The sequence below is a fragment of the Diadema setosum genome, chromosome 6, assembly GCF_964275005.1.
Source record: "Diadema setosum chromosome 6, eeDiaSeto1, whole genome shotgun sequence".
Lineage (NCBI taxonomy): Eukaryota > Metazoa > Echinodermata > Echinoidea > Diadematoida > Diadematidae > Diadema > Diadema setosum.
Genome location: NC_092690.1, coordinates 2,031,679 through 2,046,463, shown reverse-complemented (window position 1 = coordinate 2,046,463; position 14,785 = coordinate 2,031,679). Strand labels below are relative to the sequence as shown.

At 36.8% G+C, this 14,785-nt stretch overlaps 1 protein-coding gene across 1 annotated transcript; it reads right to left on the bottom strand.

The window, feature by feature from the left end:
• Positions 1-2,981: 2,981 nt before the first annotated feature.
• LOC140229398 (uncharacterized) lies at positions 2,982-4,018 on the bottom strand. Its single transcript, XM_072309653.1, has one exon. It carries the CDS (start codon positions 3,990-3,992, stop codon positions 2,982-2,984), a length of 1,011 nt encoding a protein of 336 aa, XP_072165754.1. The 5' UTR covers positions 3,993-4,018.
• Between the last annotated feature and the right edge of the window lie 10,767 nt (positions 4,019-14,785).

Sequence of the window (14,785 nt, the reverse complement as noted above, 5' to 3'; positions counted from 1 at the left end):
AACAACAACAACAAAACATTGATTGCAGGTAGGTTTAGTAAATATTTAAAATCATAACAACTCGCATGTATTGTAATGTGTACGTGGATTAGGTTGCATGGACCATAACCCCTTGCAGACTCAAATCACAATAAAATACCGAGAATCATAACAGCGTATTTATCACATAAATTATGGTATGAACACAGATTTGGTTACAATAAACCATTACCCTGTGCAGGCTCTTGATTACAAAAAGTGACCTGACAATCATCATGCCTGCCGGGTACAGATCTCAAACAGCTACAGTCTAGGGGAGCCCATACCCGAGGAATCAATTTGGAGAGAACCAGCAATGGGCTTGAACACAAGGGATATCTATAAATAAACCATTTTTATCATTTATTATTTTACGGATTTCTCTTCTCCCATAGCTGCAGGGCAAAAGATCACCCCGTCCCTAGTATGCCCCAACAAGATCCACACGCTGGGACCGCCAATAGTTACTACATAGGGCAAGTACACGGTTGCCAAGGGCAACTCTAAAGCGCAAGGCACACGCCAAATTCGAACGAAATGCAGGTTAACAGAATTATGTAGGGCCTATTGTCACACCAATTGTATTATAATACACTGTGCAGCCTGTCCACTGCGTGAGTGGAGAAAAATATAACATTTGGCTGATGTCAATTAATCAGAAAAAAAAACTATATCTCAACAAAAGGATATAACTTACTATCATTATATCATAAGGGTATTTATCAACAACAACAAAAAAAAAAACTGTAATTGCAGGTGGGTTTGATGAATATTGAGAATCATAACAAATATCTCTCACATGGATAATGCGGTAGGCGTGGATTTGGTTGTCACGGACCATATCCCGTGCTGGATCTAATCGCAATAAAATTCAGGCAATCATATCAATATATTTATCACATACACTATGATATAACCATAAATTTGACTACAATGAATCCTAATCCCGTGCGGGCTCTAGATTACAATAAATTGATCTGACAACCATCATGCCTGCAGGGTACAGATCTCAGGCAGCTACAGCGTAAGGGAATCCTTGCCCGAGGAATCAATTTGGAAAGAACCAGCAACGGGCTTGTTCACAAGGAACATCTATGAATAAACCATTTTTATCTTTTATACGGATTTCTCCTGTTCCATAACTACGGAGCAAAAGATCACCCCATCCCTATGCCCCAAGAAGGCCAACACCCTGGGACCGCCAACCATCACTATATGGTGCAAGTACACGGTTGCCAAAGATAACTCTATAGCGAACAAAGCACACACCAAATTCCAACAAAATACAGGTTAACATATTATAAATACATTGTACAGACAGCCGGTCCACTGCATGAGTGGAGAAGAATATAACACTCGGCTGATACTGTATTCAGTTCAGATGGCACCCTTTGTAGATGCCATTCTGAATAGAAAAAAAAAAAAAAAACAGACTGGACAATTCACCCTAGTTGACTAAACAATCTGCATAAAATGCTTAAGCGTTTTGCATTAATGATAATGAAGTGTGTATAGCTTGCGTACGTTGACTGCTAAAAGGTTGGGTAATTTGGGAGCATACTAATAGCTCTATTTTCAAAACATCGGCTGTTAAGGTTCTGAATTGAGCTACCAATTGATTGAAATATATATGTGTATACATATATATATATATGTATTTATCACTTCATACATTTAGATTTGGTTGGGATGGATCATGACATCGTGCAGACTCTAATCACAATGAAGTGACTTGACAACCGTCATGTCGGCCAGGTAAAACTCCTACAGCCTAAAAAGAAACCTATACTTAAGGAATCCATTTGGAGGAAACCAGTAATGGACTTGTTTACCAGGAACATCTATAAGTAAACCGGGTTTTTTTATCATTCATTCAATACGGATTTCTCCTCTCCCACAGTTGGAGAGCAAAACATCACCCAATCCCTATGCCCCAACAAGACTAACACTGAGGAACTCTTTACATGATTTCGGATAAGAACAAGGTTGCCAGGGGCAACACTAGTAACCAAGACACACCAAATTTGAGCAAGTTACACCTGCTGTAATACACTGTGCAGCCGATTCATTGCGTGAGTGGAGAAAAATGTGATACTCGGCTGATACTGAATTCAGTTCAGATGGCACCCATTTGCAGATGCCATACTGAACAAAAAGATCCGACTGTATAATTCACCCTGGGCAACTATACAAACTGAATAGTCATGCTTAAGCGTGTTTCATTAATGATAGTGAAATGTAGCTTGCGTACGTTAACTGCTGAAGGGTTGTAATACACTGTGCAGCTGGTTCAAGACACAAACCAAATTTGAGCAAGTCACACCTGCTGTAATACACTGTGCAGCCGGTTCATTGCATAAGTAGAGAAAATATAATACTCGGCTGATATTGTATTCAGTTCGGATGGTACCCATTTGCAGATGCCATCCTGAACAAAAGGAGAAAAAAAAAAAGAAAAATACAGTATCTTGATATACATTTGGCACTGCAAGTTGACAGCAATTCTAGTAAATTTTGGATTCATTGTCTTCTACCATTTCACTTTAGTATCTTAATTTTGGCACAGTACGTTGACAACAATTCTAGTAAACTTTGGATTCATTTACTTCTACCACTTCAATTTAGTGTAATGAAAAACCGGAATATTTGTAATCATGCAAAACCGGTGTGTTTTTATAAGGAAACCAGTGCGCATATTTTAACCAAACCAACATCATTGAATTTTTGAGCGCAATAGGTATACCTAATGAAAAACCAATACGCAGATTTTAATTAAACCAACATCATTGAATTTTTGAGTGCAATAGATATACCTAAAATATAATTTCTGAGTTGCTCATGCAGGACAACAGGTATCTATCATATCATAATCATGTACAACTGGGCCAATGTTACTGATCTTCTCTGTAGGGTACACAAAACTTCAGTTGAAGTTATAAGAAATGTATATAGGAGATGACTACTCACTCGAAATTAAAGGGAGCGCCTCCGGTTTGGCGCCATTTTCCGGCATAGAATCTCAACTTGGTACCTTTGCTGTACATTTCTTGGACTTGTTTCTTCCATTTCTGTTTTTCTTCCAGGTCAGTCTGCGTCAAGTCGTCGATCATGAAATATCGCTCGTCCTTTAGGATTTCCCTGGCACGACGGATGACATCTACTTTTTCTCTGTATGAGAGAAACTTTATCAAGATGTGCCTGGGACGACCTTCCACCTTGCGACCATCACGATGAGCTCGCTCCACCTTTGTGGTCATCTTGAATTTGGACCGCAGGATGTCTTCGACGATGTGGGCGCAGTCTTCCCTCTGGTCATTTGGTGTTTCAGGGATTCCCACGATGCGGATGTTATTCCTCCTAGATATTCTTTCGGTTTTGTTTGTTTCCGCTTTGTTCTTCAATACTTCGGAGCGGAGTTCGGCAATTTCTTTTTCCATTCTTTTCATTCTACCTTCCATTTCCTTTTGTTTGACTTCGAGATCATCGACCCGTTTGCTCTCAAATTGGATAGAAGCTTCAATGTTGGCCTCAAGATCGCTCAACTTCCCAAGGAACTTGTCGACAGCGTCTTGGATCATTTTATTGAATCCGCTGGTAGCTTCCTTGAAATATGCGTCCAAGCTTCCAGGGGTTTGCACATTGGGAGGTGCAGAGGCCAGTGCTTCCTTATCGGCGGGCATAGTGGTGCCTCGATCTGGGTGCGTTGGGTTGGTTGCCGTCGTGGATGCGACAGCCATATTTGTGACGTCATCAGGCACCAGTTCAACAGATTCCGCATCGCTGGCTGTTTGGCCTTCCAACGACTCTCGCTGGGAAGCGGCCGGAGTCATGGGCGCAGGGTTAGTGACCTTCGGGTTCGGACTTGACGGGCTGTTTGCACGTACCTGGGTTGCGGGTTTTCTCACAGAAGGACCATAGTTTTTTGCCTTTGTAGCGGCTAACCGTTGCGGCCGAGCAGATTTTTGTTGGTCCATCCTCAGGCGATGTTTCTAACTTTGTCGTTTTGTTAGAATGTGAGACCCGAAAAAATGAAGTAGACGTCCCAATTTGGTGAAATTTTGTTACTTTTGCGAGACAAACGAAATTGCCGCGTGCGTCTCAGTCCATAGCGCCCTCTATCTCTCTATTTACCACCGTTTGAATTGAATTTCTTTTGTTTGTAAGATTTATCAAACTGCACACTGTAAACTAGAAAATATGTATATATATATATATATATATATATATTTTTTTTTTTTTTTTTTTTTTTTTTTTACCATGAGAACGTAGAAAATAATATGTGGATATTTCTTTCCCACTTGCTATTTAAAATCTGGCACGTTCGCATGTGAATGTGAAAAATGCATTCCGATAACTTTTAGTTTCGTTGAGTCATCCCGTGGAAAGTTTTAGTAAGCGTTCTTGGTTTTCCCTTAAATTTTGTTCCTGTAATGTACTCTACCTCCCCTCCCGCCCCCCAAAATAAACATATACAGCTGTAAATCAGGAGGCCAGAATAAGTGTATTTACGACACCATCACAAATAGAGTGAGAGTTATTTTTTTTTCAATTCAGTCTTATGCCATTCAAATTCTATTTTGAAAATATCACTTTTTTTGGGGGGGGGGGGGATGAAATACAATAATCACACAAAATTATTTTAATACAGAATATATGAAAATACATTTGGGAGCAGGATGTACAAAATCCAGTGATTGTTATTAAATTTATTCATAAGGCACCATACATTTTGTGTGTACACACACAAACACACACACACTCTCTCATTTTCATTTCATTTCATTTCATTTTTATTTCATTTCCGGCCAAAGCATATAATATGACAATTGCATATAAACAAATTAGTACAAGGTAACTTGTACATATCCAAATGAAATTTAAATACACGTTATTTGTTTACATGAAACAATAAAATACTTTAGTTGAAGAAATACATGGACAAAATGTGACTGAATCATAACAAAGAAAAGGTCGGAAATGGAGGGGACTGCTAAAAAGCCAGGCAGTAGAATGCAGTCCCCTCGTGAGTCGTGAAAATTATAGTAATAATGCAACGAGACATTTTGACATAATCCTTGGGAAACATATATAACATAAAACGAGTACAAACACAAACGCACACACAGACAGAAACAAAGCAGCTCTCTTACATACGCGTGGAAAGAATAAACAGGAGGTCAAAGGCCAGAAAGGGACAGGAAGACAGAGGAAAGGGCAAAACAGGAAGCGTTCAAGGGTTGATTCCAGGGCACATTGGTCTTTAATACCGAGAAGTGGACTATATATGAATGATATATTATAACGGTTATGAAATAAATTAAACAAAGTGAAGACGTTTGCAGGAAAGAAATCAGTAAGCAGTTTTCAAAATGCAAATCCCCACTGATATAAGAATTAATAAACATGTTCTTTAATTTCAAAGTAAAAGTGTTGAAACTTAGAGATTCTTTTATGCTGCTGTCAAGGGAATTCCAGAATTTAGGTCCAGCGAAGGCGAATATACACTTTGTAAAAATCGTCCGAAACAATGGTAAATGGAATTCATTGGTTTGTCTAGTGGGGTATGAATATACATTTTTATTTTGAATAAACATGGAGTCAAACGCACATTATGTGTATATGCGTCTTCATATATTTTTTTTTTTCTCTGAGGAAATCCATCGGTGAATCTGATCAATGGATCTTCGCCACTGGAAGGGTTAATAGTCTTCCAGCCAGACACATATGTGTGTTTTGATGGATTTAACGACAGAGCTGCTGACTGGATCTGCGGACAGCTCGGCTTTCCAGCGGTACAGCACTACTGGAATGAGACTTTGCCTACCATTGTTACAGGGAACGGGCTTAGGCAGCTATCATGTGCTCACGGTAAGAGCCAATGGAATTAACTCTTAGCTTGTCAAAGTAGCCATTTTTCACACCTAATCCTATATAGCAGCATTTTTTCCTGGCATGTAAAGAATTAAAGAGGAAATCCACTCAAAAAAAAAAAAAAACTTCAAAACATAGCAAACAATATTCCCTACAGAAGGATACAAAAATGACAAAAGTAGCATAAGAAATAAGGAAGGTATGACATTTTTAAATTTCACATTTTTTTTTTCACATCAGCAACTTGACGATGTCATACTCTCACAATTTCTTATTCATTTTGAATACCATGCATAAATGACTCGCATCTCAATGGTATATAAAAAAAAGATTGCCTTAACTATATAAAAAAAAAATAAGAGAACAATTGTAAACTCTGGCATATCTTTTATGGGAACATGCTTTTACTTGTATCATAGCTAAAAATAAAAATTTTCCGAATTTCATGTATGACATACATGAAAAAAATGTGAGGGTACTATAATAAAACATCATCAAATCGCTCATTTTAATATTCATATAAAGAACTGGTAAAGAATTCTTTCCCGAAAAATGTGAAATTTCTAAAGGTCATATTTTCATTATTTCTCATCCGATTTTTGCCATTACTGTATCAGTCTTTAGGGACTATTTTCTTTTTCATTTACAGTTTATTTATGTTTGACCTGGATTTCTTTAAGAGCGAATGAAATAGAATTGTATGATATTGAGACACAATTGATCATTACAATCGACTTCAAACAGCAAAAGAAAAGTAGGGAAAAATCATCTTATGTAGTTCGCCAAATTATCTTTGTTCCCCATTCTATTCTTTTACCTGCTACAAATTATCATTATATATCAATATAATTATCTACATTTTTTTTTCTACAAAATCGATGACCATGAAGACAAACGCCATATGGAGTGTTCAGTGAGAGCCTCTGGATGTCCATTCGACCAGGGTGTTAGGCTGAAGTGTCGAGGTAAGTCTTTCCCCGAAGTTAAGTATGTTCTACACAAGAGGACCTGGTGTTTGGCGACAAAGTTTTTCCCGCCAATATTTGGAAGCACAAATAAAAATTGATAGTGTTTGCTGAGTATTTTGTTGAAGTTTGTACTCAATCTCAATTTCGTTTTCTCTTGTTTCATTGAGGTTTTTTAAAGTGTTTATAAGAACCCTATAACGGAAACTTGAAAACAACCAGATGTAACTTTGTTACTCTGACATAATAAAGGAAGTATTTGTATAGCAGTATGTTTTTACTTTTATTTTTATTCTAACTGAAGTTTAATCTGATAGTACGTTCGCCGCTGTTAGGATCGTTTTCTTTAATACAAAATAAAGTGTGTATTAGCGCATCTTTTTTTAAAAGACTCATCAGTTATAAAGCCCCGCCTTTTTTAACCATTTCCCCATTTATGTTTGATCTTTTATACATTATTTCTTGATTCTTCTTTGATTTTTATGTCAATTTGTGTTTGCTTTATTTTTTGAAGAGTGTGTAACATCAAATTCCCTAAAGGTGTTGTTAATATCTTTACAGGTATAATTATGATGAGCTTCAAAATGCGAATTAGGTCCATTAGACCAAAGTGTTTCCTGAATTAGTGCCGCTTTTCTCTCTAAGTATCTAAGTCTGGAAACATAACGTGAACAATAATTAGTGTTTTCAATAGTTTTTATAGACCAATTTACTTCTGATGCAGGTGGTCCTTCTTAATTGTCCATCACCGCATGGGGCTCATTTAAAAAGAACACTAAAAGAAAAAAAAAACACACACAGACTAAAAAAGTTACTACTAGCTATCATACTTGGACATGATTATGACTAGAATGTTATTTAGGAATGCAACCAACTTTTCGGGAAAACTGATAATTCTTTCATTTTAAATTTCCGTTCGTTAAACACCTTGATGAACAATAAATTGTCTTGAAGAAGCCAAACTTCGCCAAGAACTGTAATCTTGATTTCTTTTTTTTTTTTTTTTTTTTTTGGATTTTGTGATCCATGGCCACAGATAAAAATGTGCATGCATGTGCATGCCCTGTTGTTTTTGTTTATTGCAATACAATAAATGGTTGCTCATGGAGTGCATCTGAATCGCCTTTCAGTTGGTATCCGTCATATTATTTGGTAGTACGTGAGGACGAGGACGTGACGTGTGTTTATTAGTTATCATGATATCCCATTCCCGGTCGTAGTGTCATATCGCCCTGCTGGTTTGCAATTCTGTGTTCATGTACATGTAGAACCTGGATTTCTTGGTTGCTATCAAGGCTTAAACCAAACACTTCAGCCTTTCTCGTCTTACATTGACAATGGAGTTGACGTTCTTTCTGATGATGAGTGCGTATCTACCTGTAAAAGCAAATCTTCAAACCAAGTCGTTAAAATTGCTGTTATACATCGGAGATCGTGCGCATGTCTCCAATTAGAATCATTTGCAAGCATAATGTCTGCTGGAAGTTATTCTCACACTTGGACCTGTCCCATCATCCACGCTCAACAGGACTCCAGATATCTTTTCTTTTCTGCATTTGATGGTAAGTTTCCGATTAAAAAAAAATATGACTTTTATATAAATGTAAAATAAAAAGGTACATAAAATTGAAGGGGGGGGGAGGGTGGCAAGTAAGGTATTGACGATGATATTTGTTTCATAATCTTGAGATTTATTACTGATTACAATGAATTCGTTCGGTATCCGATGCATCGTGATTAACAATCTCGTGAAATGTCGTGTCACAGCAATCATAGTAGTCCTTAAAATGTGCAAGTCAGGTGTCAATTATTGTTGATTATGATTGCAATATAAATATTATGGTTGCTCAGTAATAAATCACTTGGTAATACTAAAATTAGACCATGCGCAATATTCGAGGCAGAAAAGATTTTTTTTTTTTTTTTTTTTTTTTTTAAGTCTGCGGATTCAACATCAACAAACATTACTGCACAATACCAAAACGGTATACGGAGGGTTCGATGACCCAATGAGAGATGACATGCACAATGCGTATTTTGTAGCCCCCCCCCCCCCCCATAATACCTGCTTCCCCTATTCGTATATCTTGCAGTTTGTCGTCGGATTTTCTCTTCTTTTATAGTGTCAGTCGGGTTTTGTGATCATCCTGACAACGTAATCTTTAGCCAGTTGGACTCCAATTTCACTAACTTCGGGTCAAAAATAAATCTCAACTGTGACGAAGGTTACGGCACTTATTTCAGCGAGACTTTACAGTGTGTCGCACTACCTGGAAAGTCGACCTACCTCCCCGTTTGGAACGCTACAGTCCCATCTTGCAGCAAGTATCATGATTTATTTTCTTTCTTTTATCAAATCTTGAAAGGCACGGAAAGATCCAACGCTTCACACTTCAGCCTGTTTAAAAATAAATCGCTTTGCTTTCATTTCCCTGTGGCAGATACCTTTTTCCAGGAGTTTTACTTGCGTTATCATAATGTTTATACGAGATGAAAAAAGGTTTGTTCTTCTGAAGTTTCGATATTCCCAAACACACAAATTAAATAGATGTTCATTGATCAGCATATTAAATAAGGTTCGTTATGACAACATTTGTGCTGTTATTGCGACGGTTTGTTATGACAAAGGTTCGTTAGTTTGAAAATGAGAGGAATCATGGCTATTCCGGAGCATAATCCGTTGATCATAAAATAAACAAGTTTCATGATTGAATCCGAAAGTGAAAGAAAAGTGAGCATACTGAAAAAAAAAGAACTATTTGAATCACTAACCCACTATTATTTTCAAGTTAACAAGTCATTGGATTAACGAAACTTCGGAATAACGACTCTTATTTCATTTTCGAATTAACGATTTATTTATCTTTTGAAAAATGAAATGCAACCGAATCCTAAACCATCACTTTTGAAACATTGTTTATTTAAACTAAGCATGAAAGCACAGACTACATTACGCTCCCTCTAAAATATAAAATATAATCAGCATCGATGAGATAGAATAGCATTTAATACTGCTTTTGAGAGTTTGATGAGTATTCGGTAAACAGCAAACAATATAGGCATGGTTTGAGTGTTTTTATCATAATTTGTTTGGTTGTAACGGAATTTCGACCTAACGAAAGGAAACTGTTGGTCTCAATGACTTCGCAATAATGGGAGTGCACTGCTCTTTAGTTGTTTATATCTTTCTCCTCAGTTCTCGTACAGAGCTTAAATCGACAAGTCTTTCGACAATAATATTAAAACTTTCGTCAGTCTTTCTTATTCTGTTCTTATTCTTAACAGAAATATCTTTTTATCCTGAACCAGGTGAGTTAAGCAGATAAACAACTTTCAGCATGTTAAGTCCTATTTTTTTTTTCTCTCTCTGACATCCTTTTCATTGTCCATGCGTAGTCAGTGTTCATGCCTGGTTTGCCTATACTGTCCTGAATTTGAAATGATTATTCACACTTATTACTAGTACAGGAGCCATCAAATTTTTGTTTCTTTGTTTTTGAGTGTGGGGATGGGAAAGGGGAGATGCAGTCCAAATACAAGTTAGTCTGATAAAAAAAAAAGAGTAAAATCTTACGAGTTCAACGGTAAAAATTTGTCTGAAATCGGATCAGAATTAAGGTAGATATGACATTTTGAGTTTTTTATTTTTATTTTTGCAAACCGGTTATTGTGCAGTGGATATGAATATGCAAATGAGTGAGCAAACCATGTCATACCCTCCTCTCCCCCCTCCCCCCAATAAAAAAACAAACAAACAAAAGATACGAAAATTCAATGCTTCTGTCATTGAAGACTGAAAAATTATGCTATTCGTGGTTGAATATTCAGAGTAGTAATTTATTAGATATACCAGGATTTGAGCCTCAAAATTTTATGAACAAACTATATGGCAAGTTGTGAGGGGATGACATGCTCACTTTGCCGTTTGCATATCCATATTGACCGTTCATGATCTGTTTCCTGAAAAATTAGCAAAACTTCAAAATGTCATAACTTCCTAATTTTCACCCAATTTCGATCAAAGTTTTTCCGTTGAACTCGTCAGATATTAGTCTTTTTTTTAATAAGACTTACTTATATTTGGATTGGATTTCCCCTTTAAAGCCGAAAGACAATGCTCTGTGTGTGTGTGTGTTTGTGTGTGTGTGTGCACGTGTGTGTCTTGTATTTGCTTAATTCATGTTGTCTACGCAACATAAAAACAAACATACACACCCACACGCACACGCAACTACCAAATGATGATAATTATTTGGGTATGAATTATAATGTAATGGGTTTGTAATGCTCAGTAGAGTATAATCATTAGCTGCACAATGTAATTACGCCATTTACCATAATTCTGTTACTATTCTAGACAACTCATTTTGGACCACTTTCCACCACTTTAAGACTCGGTACCATGTGGACTCATGGGTGACCCGATTCATTCCCTGCCCCCCCCCCCCCCCCGGGTAGGTTGGAAACCACAAATAGCACACTGCGAATATTGTGCACCGAAGCGTAAGGAATCCTCTGGCTGTGGGTGTACTTACACAAACATATTATATACTTTCATAGAAATTCGTTACAGGAATTCTCGAATTATCCGGGCCGAACCAGCCTCCCCACCCCATGATATCCCCATGATACCAAGTCTCTAAAGCATCGCAATTTCCTTCTTGTGTGCGTGTGCTTGTGTGTGTGTGTGTGTGTGTGTGTGTGTGTGTGTGAAGAAGACAAACACTTCTCTAAAAACAAAGTAAAGTTATGCTTGCAGCTACAACATTTTCAGTGAAAAATCTTCGTGAATTCCTGCTGCATTTAACGCAATGTCATTATCTCTCTCTATCAAAAAGCTCAACCACCGGGTGGTATAATACTACGAACATTTCTTGTACTTGTTGCTTTTATTACACTGCTCGTCGTTCTGGCCGTTGTCGGGAAAAGGTGAGCCTTCTAAAAAAATCCCATTTCCTTTTAAACGCATTATTATCAATATATGAATTATGCATTTGGAGGAAACAGTGCATTAGCATCTATTGTTATAATAGTTTTATGAGCAGCTTGTATACGGATTCAAGTTTAGACTTACTTTTAGATAATCATCTCCAATGTTGACAAATATAAATGTAATAGCTGATAAAAGTAATTACAGAGAGAAAGTTACAAAGTGTTGGATCTTTACACGTTGCACTTTTAAAACCAACAAGCAGCCATTTCGTTACCTATACTTGTGTTGAGCGATACAGAAAGGAACATTTAAGTAAAACGTTTTTTTTTCTTTCTTTTTAACTACGTTTTACCTATCATTATTCCATAAGTTGACGTACAATAATATGTTTCACAATGTTTTGGACAAAATGTTTTGACTTCCGTTATTTTACCTCATTCGTAAATTAATAGATTTTGCTGTAGGCCTAGGATGGAAACTTCAAGTCAGTCGAATGTTGACTCCGATAGAGGGCGCTTGCAAATATACCCGCTAGACACTTCAACCAACTTTATACCTGACACAAGGGATCCTGTGACGTCATCAGACTCCACCAGCATTGATCCCCATGCAGTCGGAAACTCTGTGCCTCAAGTTCCGGGCAACGAATTTGGCAACGTCACAACCTCACCAGAATACGCGCGTCACATCTTCCAGAACACATCACATGTAGTGGTGAAATGCCTGTTCAATTTCAGAGTTTCCACACTTGCCAAGTTTAAAACATGCAATAATAATTAAACCATTTGCTTCAAGTTACACTACGTCAATGTATAAATAACGCAAACAATGTTGCTTTTCACACCAGGATGTGGATATCCCGATATTAAGACACACTATGCAGTACTTGGTATAAAATCGGCAAACACACAAATAGTTATTCTTAATTCGCTGTCACTGTATGTCCCAAAAGATACTCGTGTCATTATGAGGGCTATCAACTCTGGACTTTTACAAGTCTTTCTTTAATTCTTAATTTTATCTTTAAAGAGCCATGATCATGAAACGGAGGCGAGCAGCGAGAGAGATGCTACAAGTTCAGCGGACACCAGGTCACGATCCTTCTACGACGTCATACACCAAGAAGATAAAGGCGTTTCTGAGAAAGCAGGTAACGAGGAAGAACTTTACATGGACATGTCAGGTGCTGTGAAGATGCGGATGAGCGTTACATTTGTTCAATCCAGGGATACAAGTACAGATGAAGAGGATAAGGATGAACATGGCTACACGCTTCCCAATGTCAATCTGCCCGATGGTACGAGATGCCAACCTCAAACAAAACGAGCTACGATGAAAGCTATTGACAGTGACAATGTCCAATCCTGCGGTAACTCAACCCGCGTAGAATTATCAAGAGCTGCTAAAGGTGACGCTAGTACCTCTGGAAACCTCCAATCGTCAAACTATCAAGAAATTCCATGCACTTTTGACCAGCCCCCATCCATTCCTGAAGCGCAATATCACCAGAGGGATAAAGATACCAATGATAATATTGGCCTTTCGCCCTTTGACATGAATGATCCTTTTATTCTCAATCTATCTATGTAAGCAGGCCAAGACAAGAATGTGAGGTGGATGAAACCGGCTATCTCGTTCTTGATGTTGAAACAAAATGTGAGGTGGATGAAACTGGTTATCTCGTTCTTGATGCTGAAACGAATTCAGGTAAAAACATTGATGATAAAAGATCCAGTAGCGTAAGGCGAAAAGGTTGACTCGATTGAATGGATCTTAGTTTAGTTACAGCTCGTTATTCCGAAGGTTCATTATTCCGAAAGCTCTTCAGTCCGAAGATTCGTTATTTCATTTCATTTCATTTCATTTCATTTCATTTCATTTCATTTCATTTCATTTCATTTCATTTCATTTCATTTTATTTCCCCAACTTGCACAACTGGTTAAAAAATAAGAATGAACAATACAGGACAACATGTCAATCATATGCAATACAGGGTGTGGAGGAAGAAGCAAAGGCCATTGACCTGTCAAGGCTTCTCCCTAGTAAACAGTAACAATTATGACAAAATACAAAAAAGAACAAAACAAATCAAAACAAATCAAAACAAGACAAAACGAAAACTACTGATATATATATATATATATTAACATAAAGGGAATTATTACAAGAAGACATTATTGCACGTATATGATTTTACAACATATTCTTTATATTTTCTCTTGAATGCAGATATAGAGACACACTGCTTAATATTACTATAATCTCCCCCCCGTCTTGTACGATATCTACTTAATACTTCATTATTCTTTACAAAATCAAAATCATATTAACATGGCAACATATTATTTCTAAACAGATACATAAAACAGACAGTTTGGGACTTATTAATATCAAATATTTTCAGAAAATTTAATTTTCAAACAGATGACTGGAATGCGAATATGGTTTCGAGTTCGTTATGATTCTTATTGCACGCTTCTGAAGAACTAAAATTCGATTCAAATGGCATATTGCACTATTCCCCCAAATAATATTGCTGTAGGTAAGGTGCGGCAAGATCAAGGTTTGATAAAGTCTAACGAGTATGTTGAACAGTAAAATATGTTTTAGCCTATTCATAACACCGATTGTTTTCCTTATTTTCACACACACCATATCAATATGTTCCTTCCACATTAATTTTTCATCAATTACTACACCCAAGAATTTCACTGACTTAACAAAAGAAATCTTACAATTATCAATACATATATCAACTTCATTTACAATATATTTGTTTCTAGGCTTAAAAAGCATACAACATGTTTTATCCACGTTTAATTTAAGTCTATTTGCTTGAAACCAATCATTAACTAAACAAAGTTCATGATTAAAAGTTGAAAAAAGAACATTCATACCATTACCAGAAAAAAATAAGCTAGTGTCATCTGCAAAAGCAATAGTGTGAAGTAACTTACTTGAAAAATGCAAATCATTAACATATATAAGGAATAATAA

Bases quoted from the DNA above. Each gene is read 5' to 3' on its own strand.
- LOC140229398 (XM_072309653.1), bottom strand. From the start codon at position 3,992: ATGGACCAACAAAAATCTGCTCGGCCGCAACGGTTAGCCGCTACAAAG.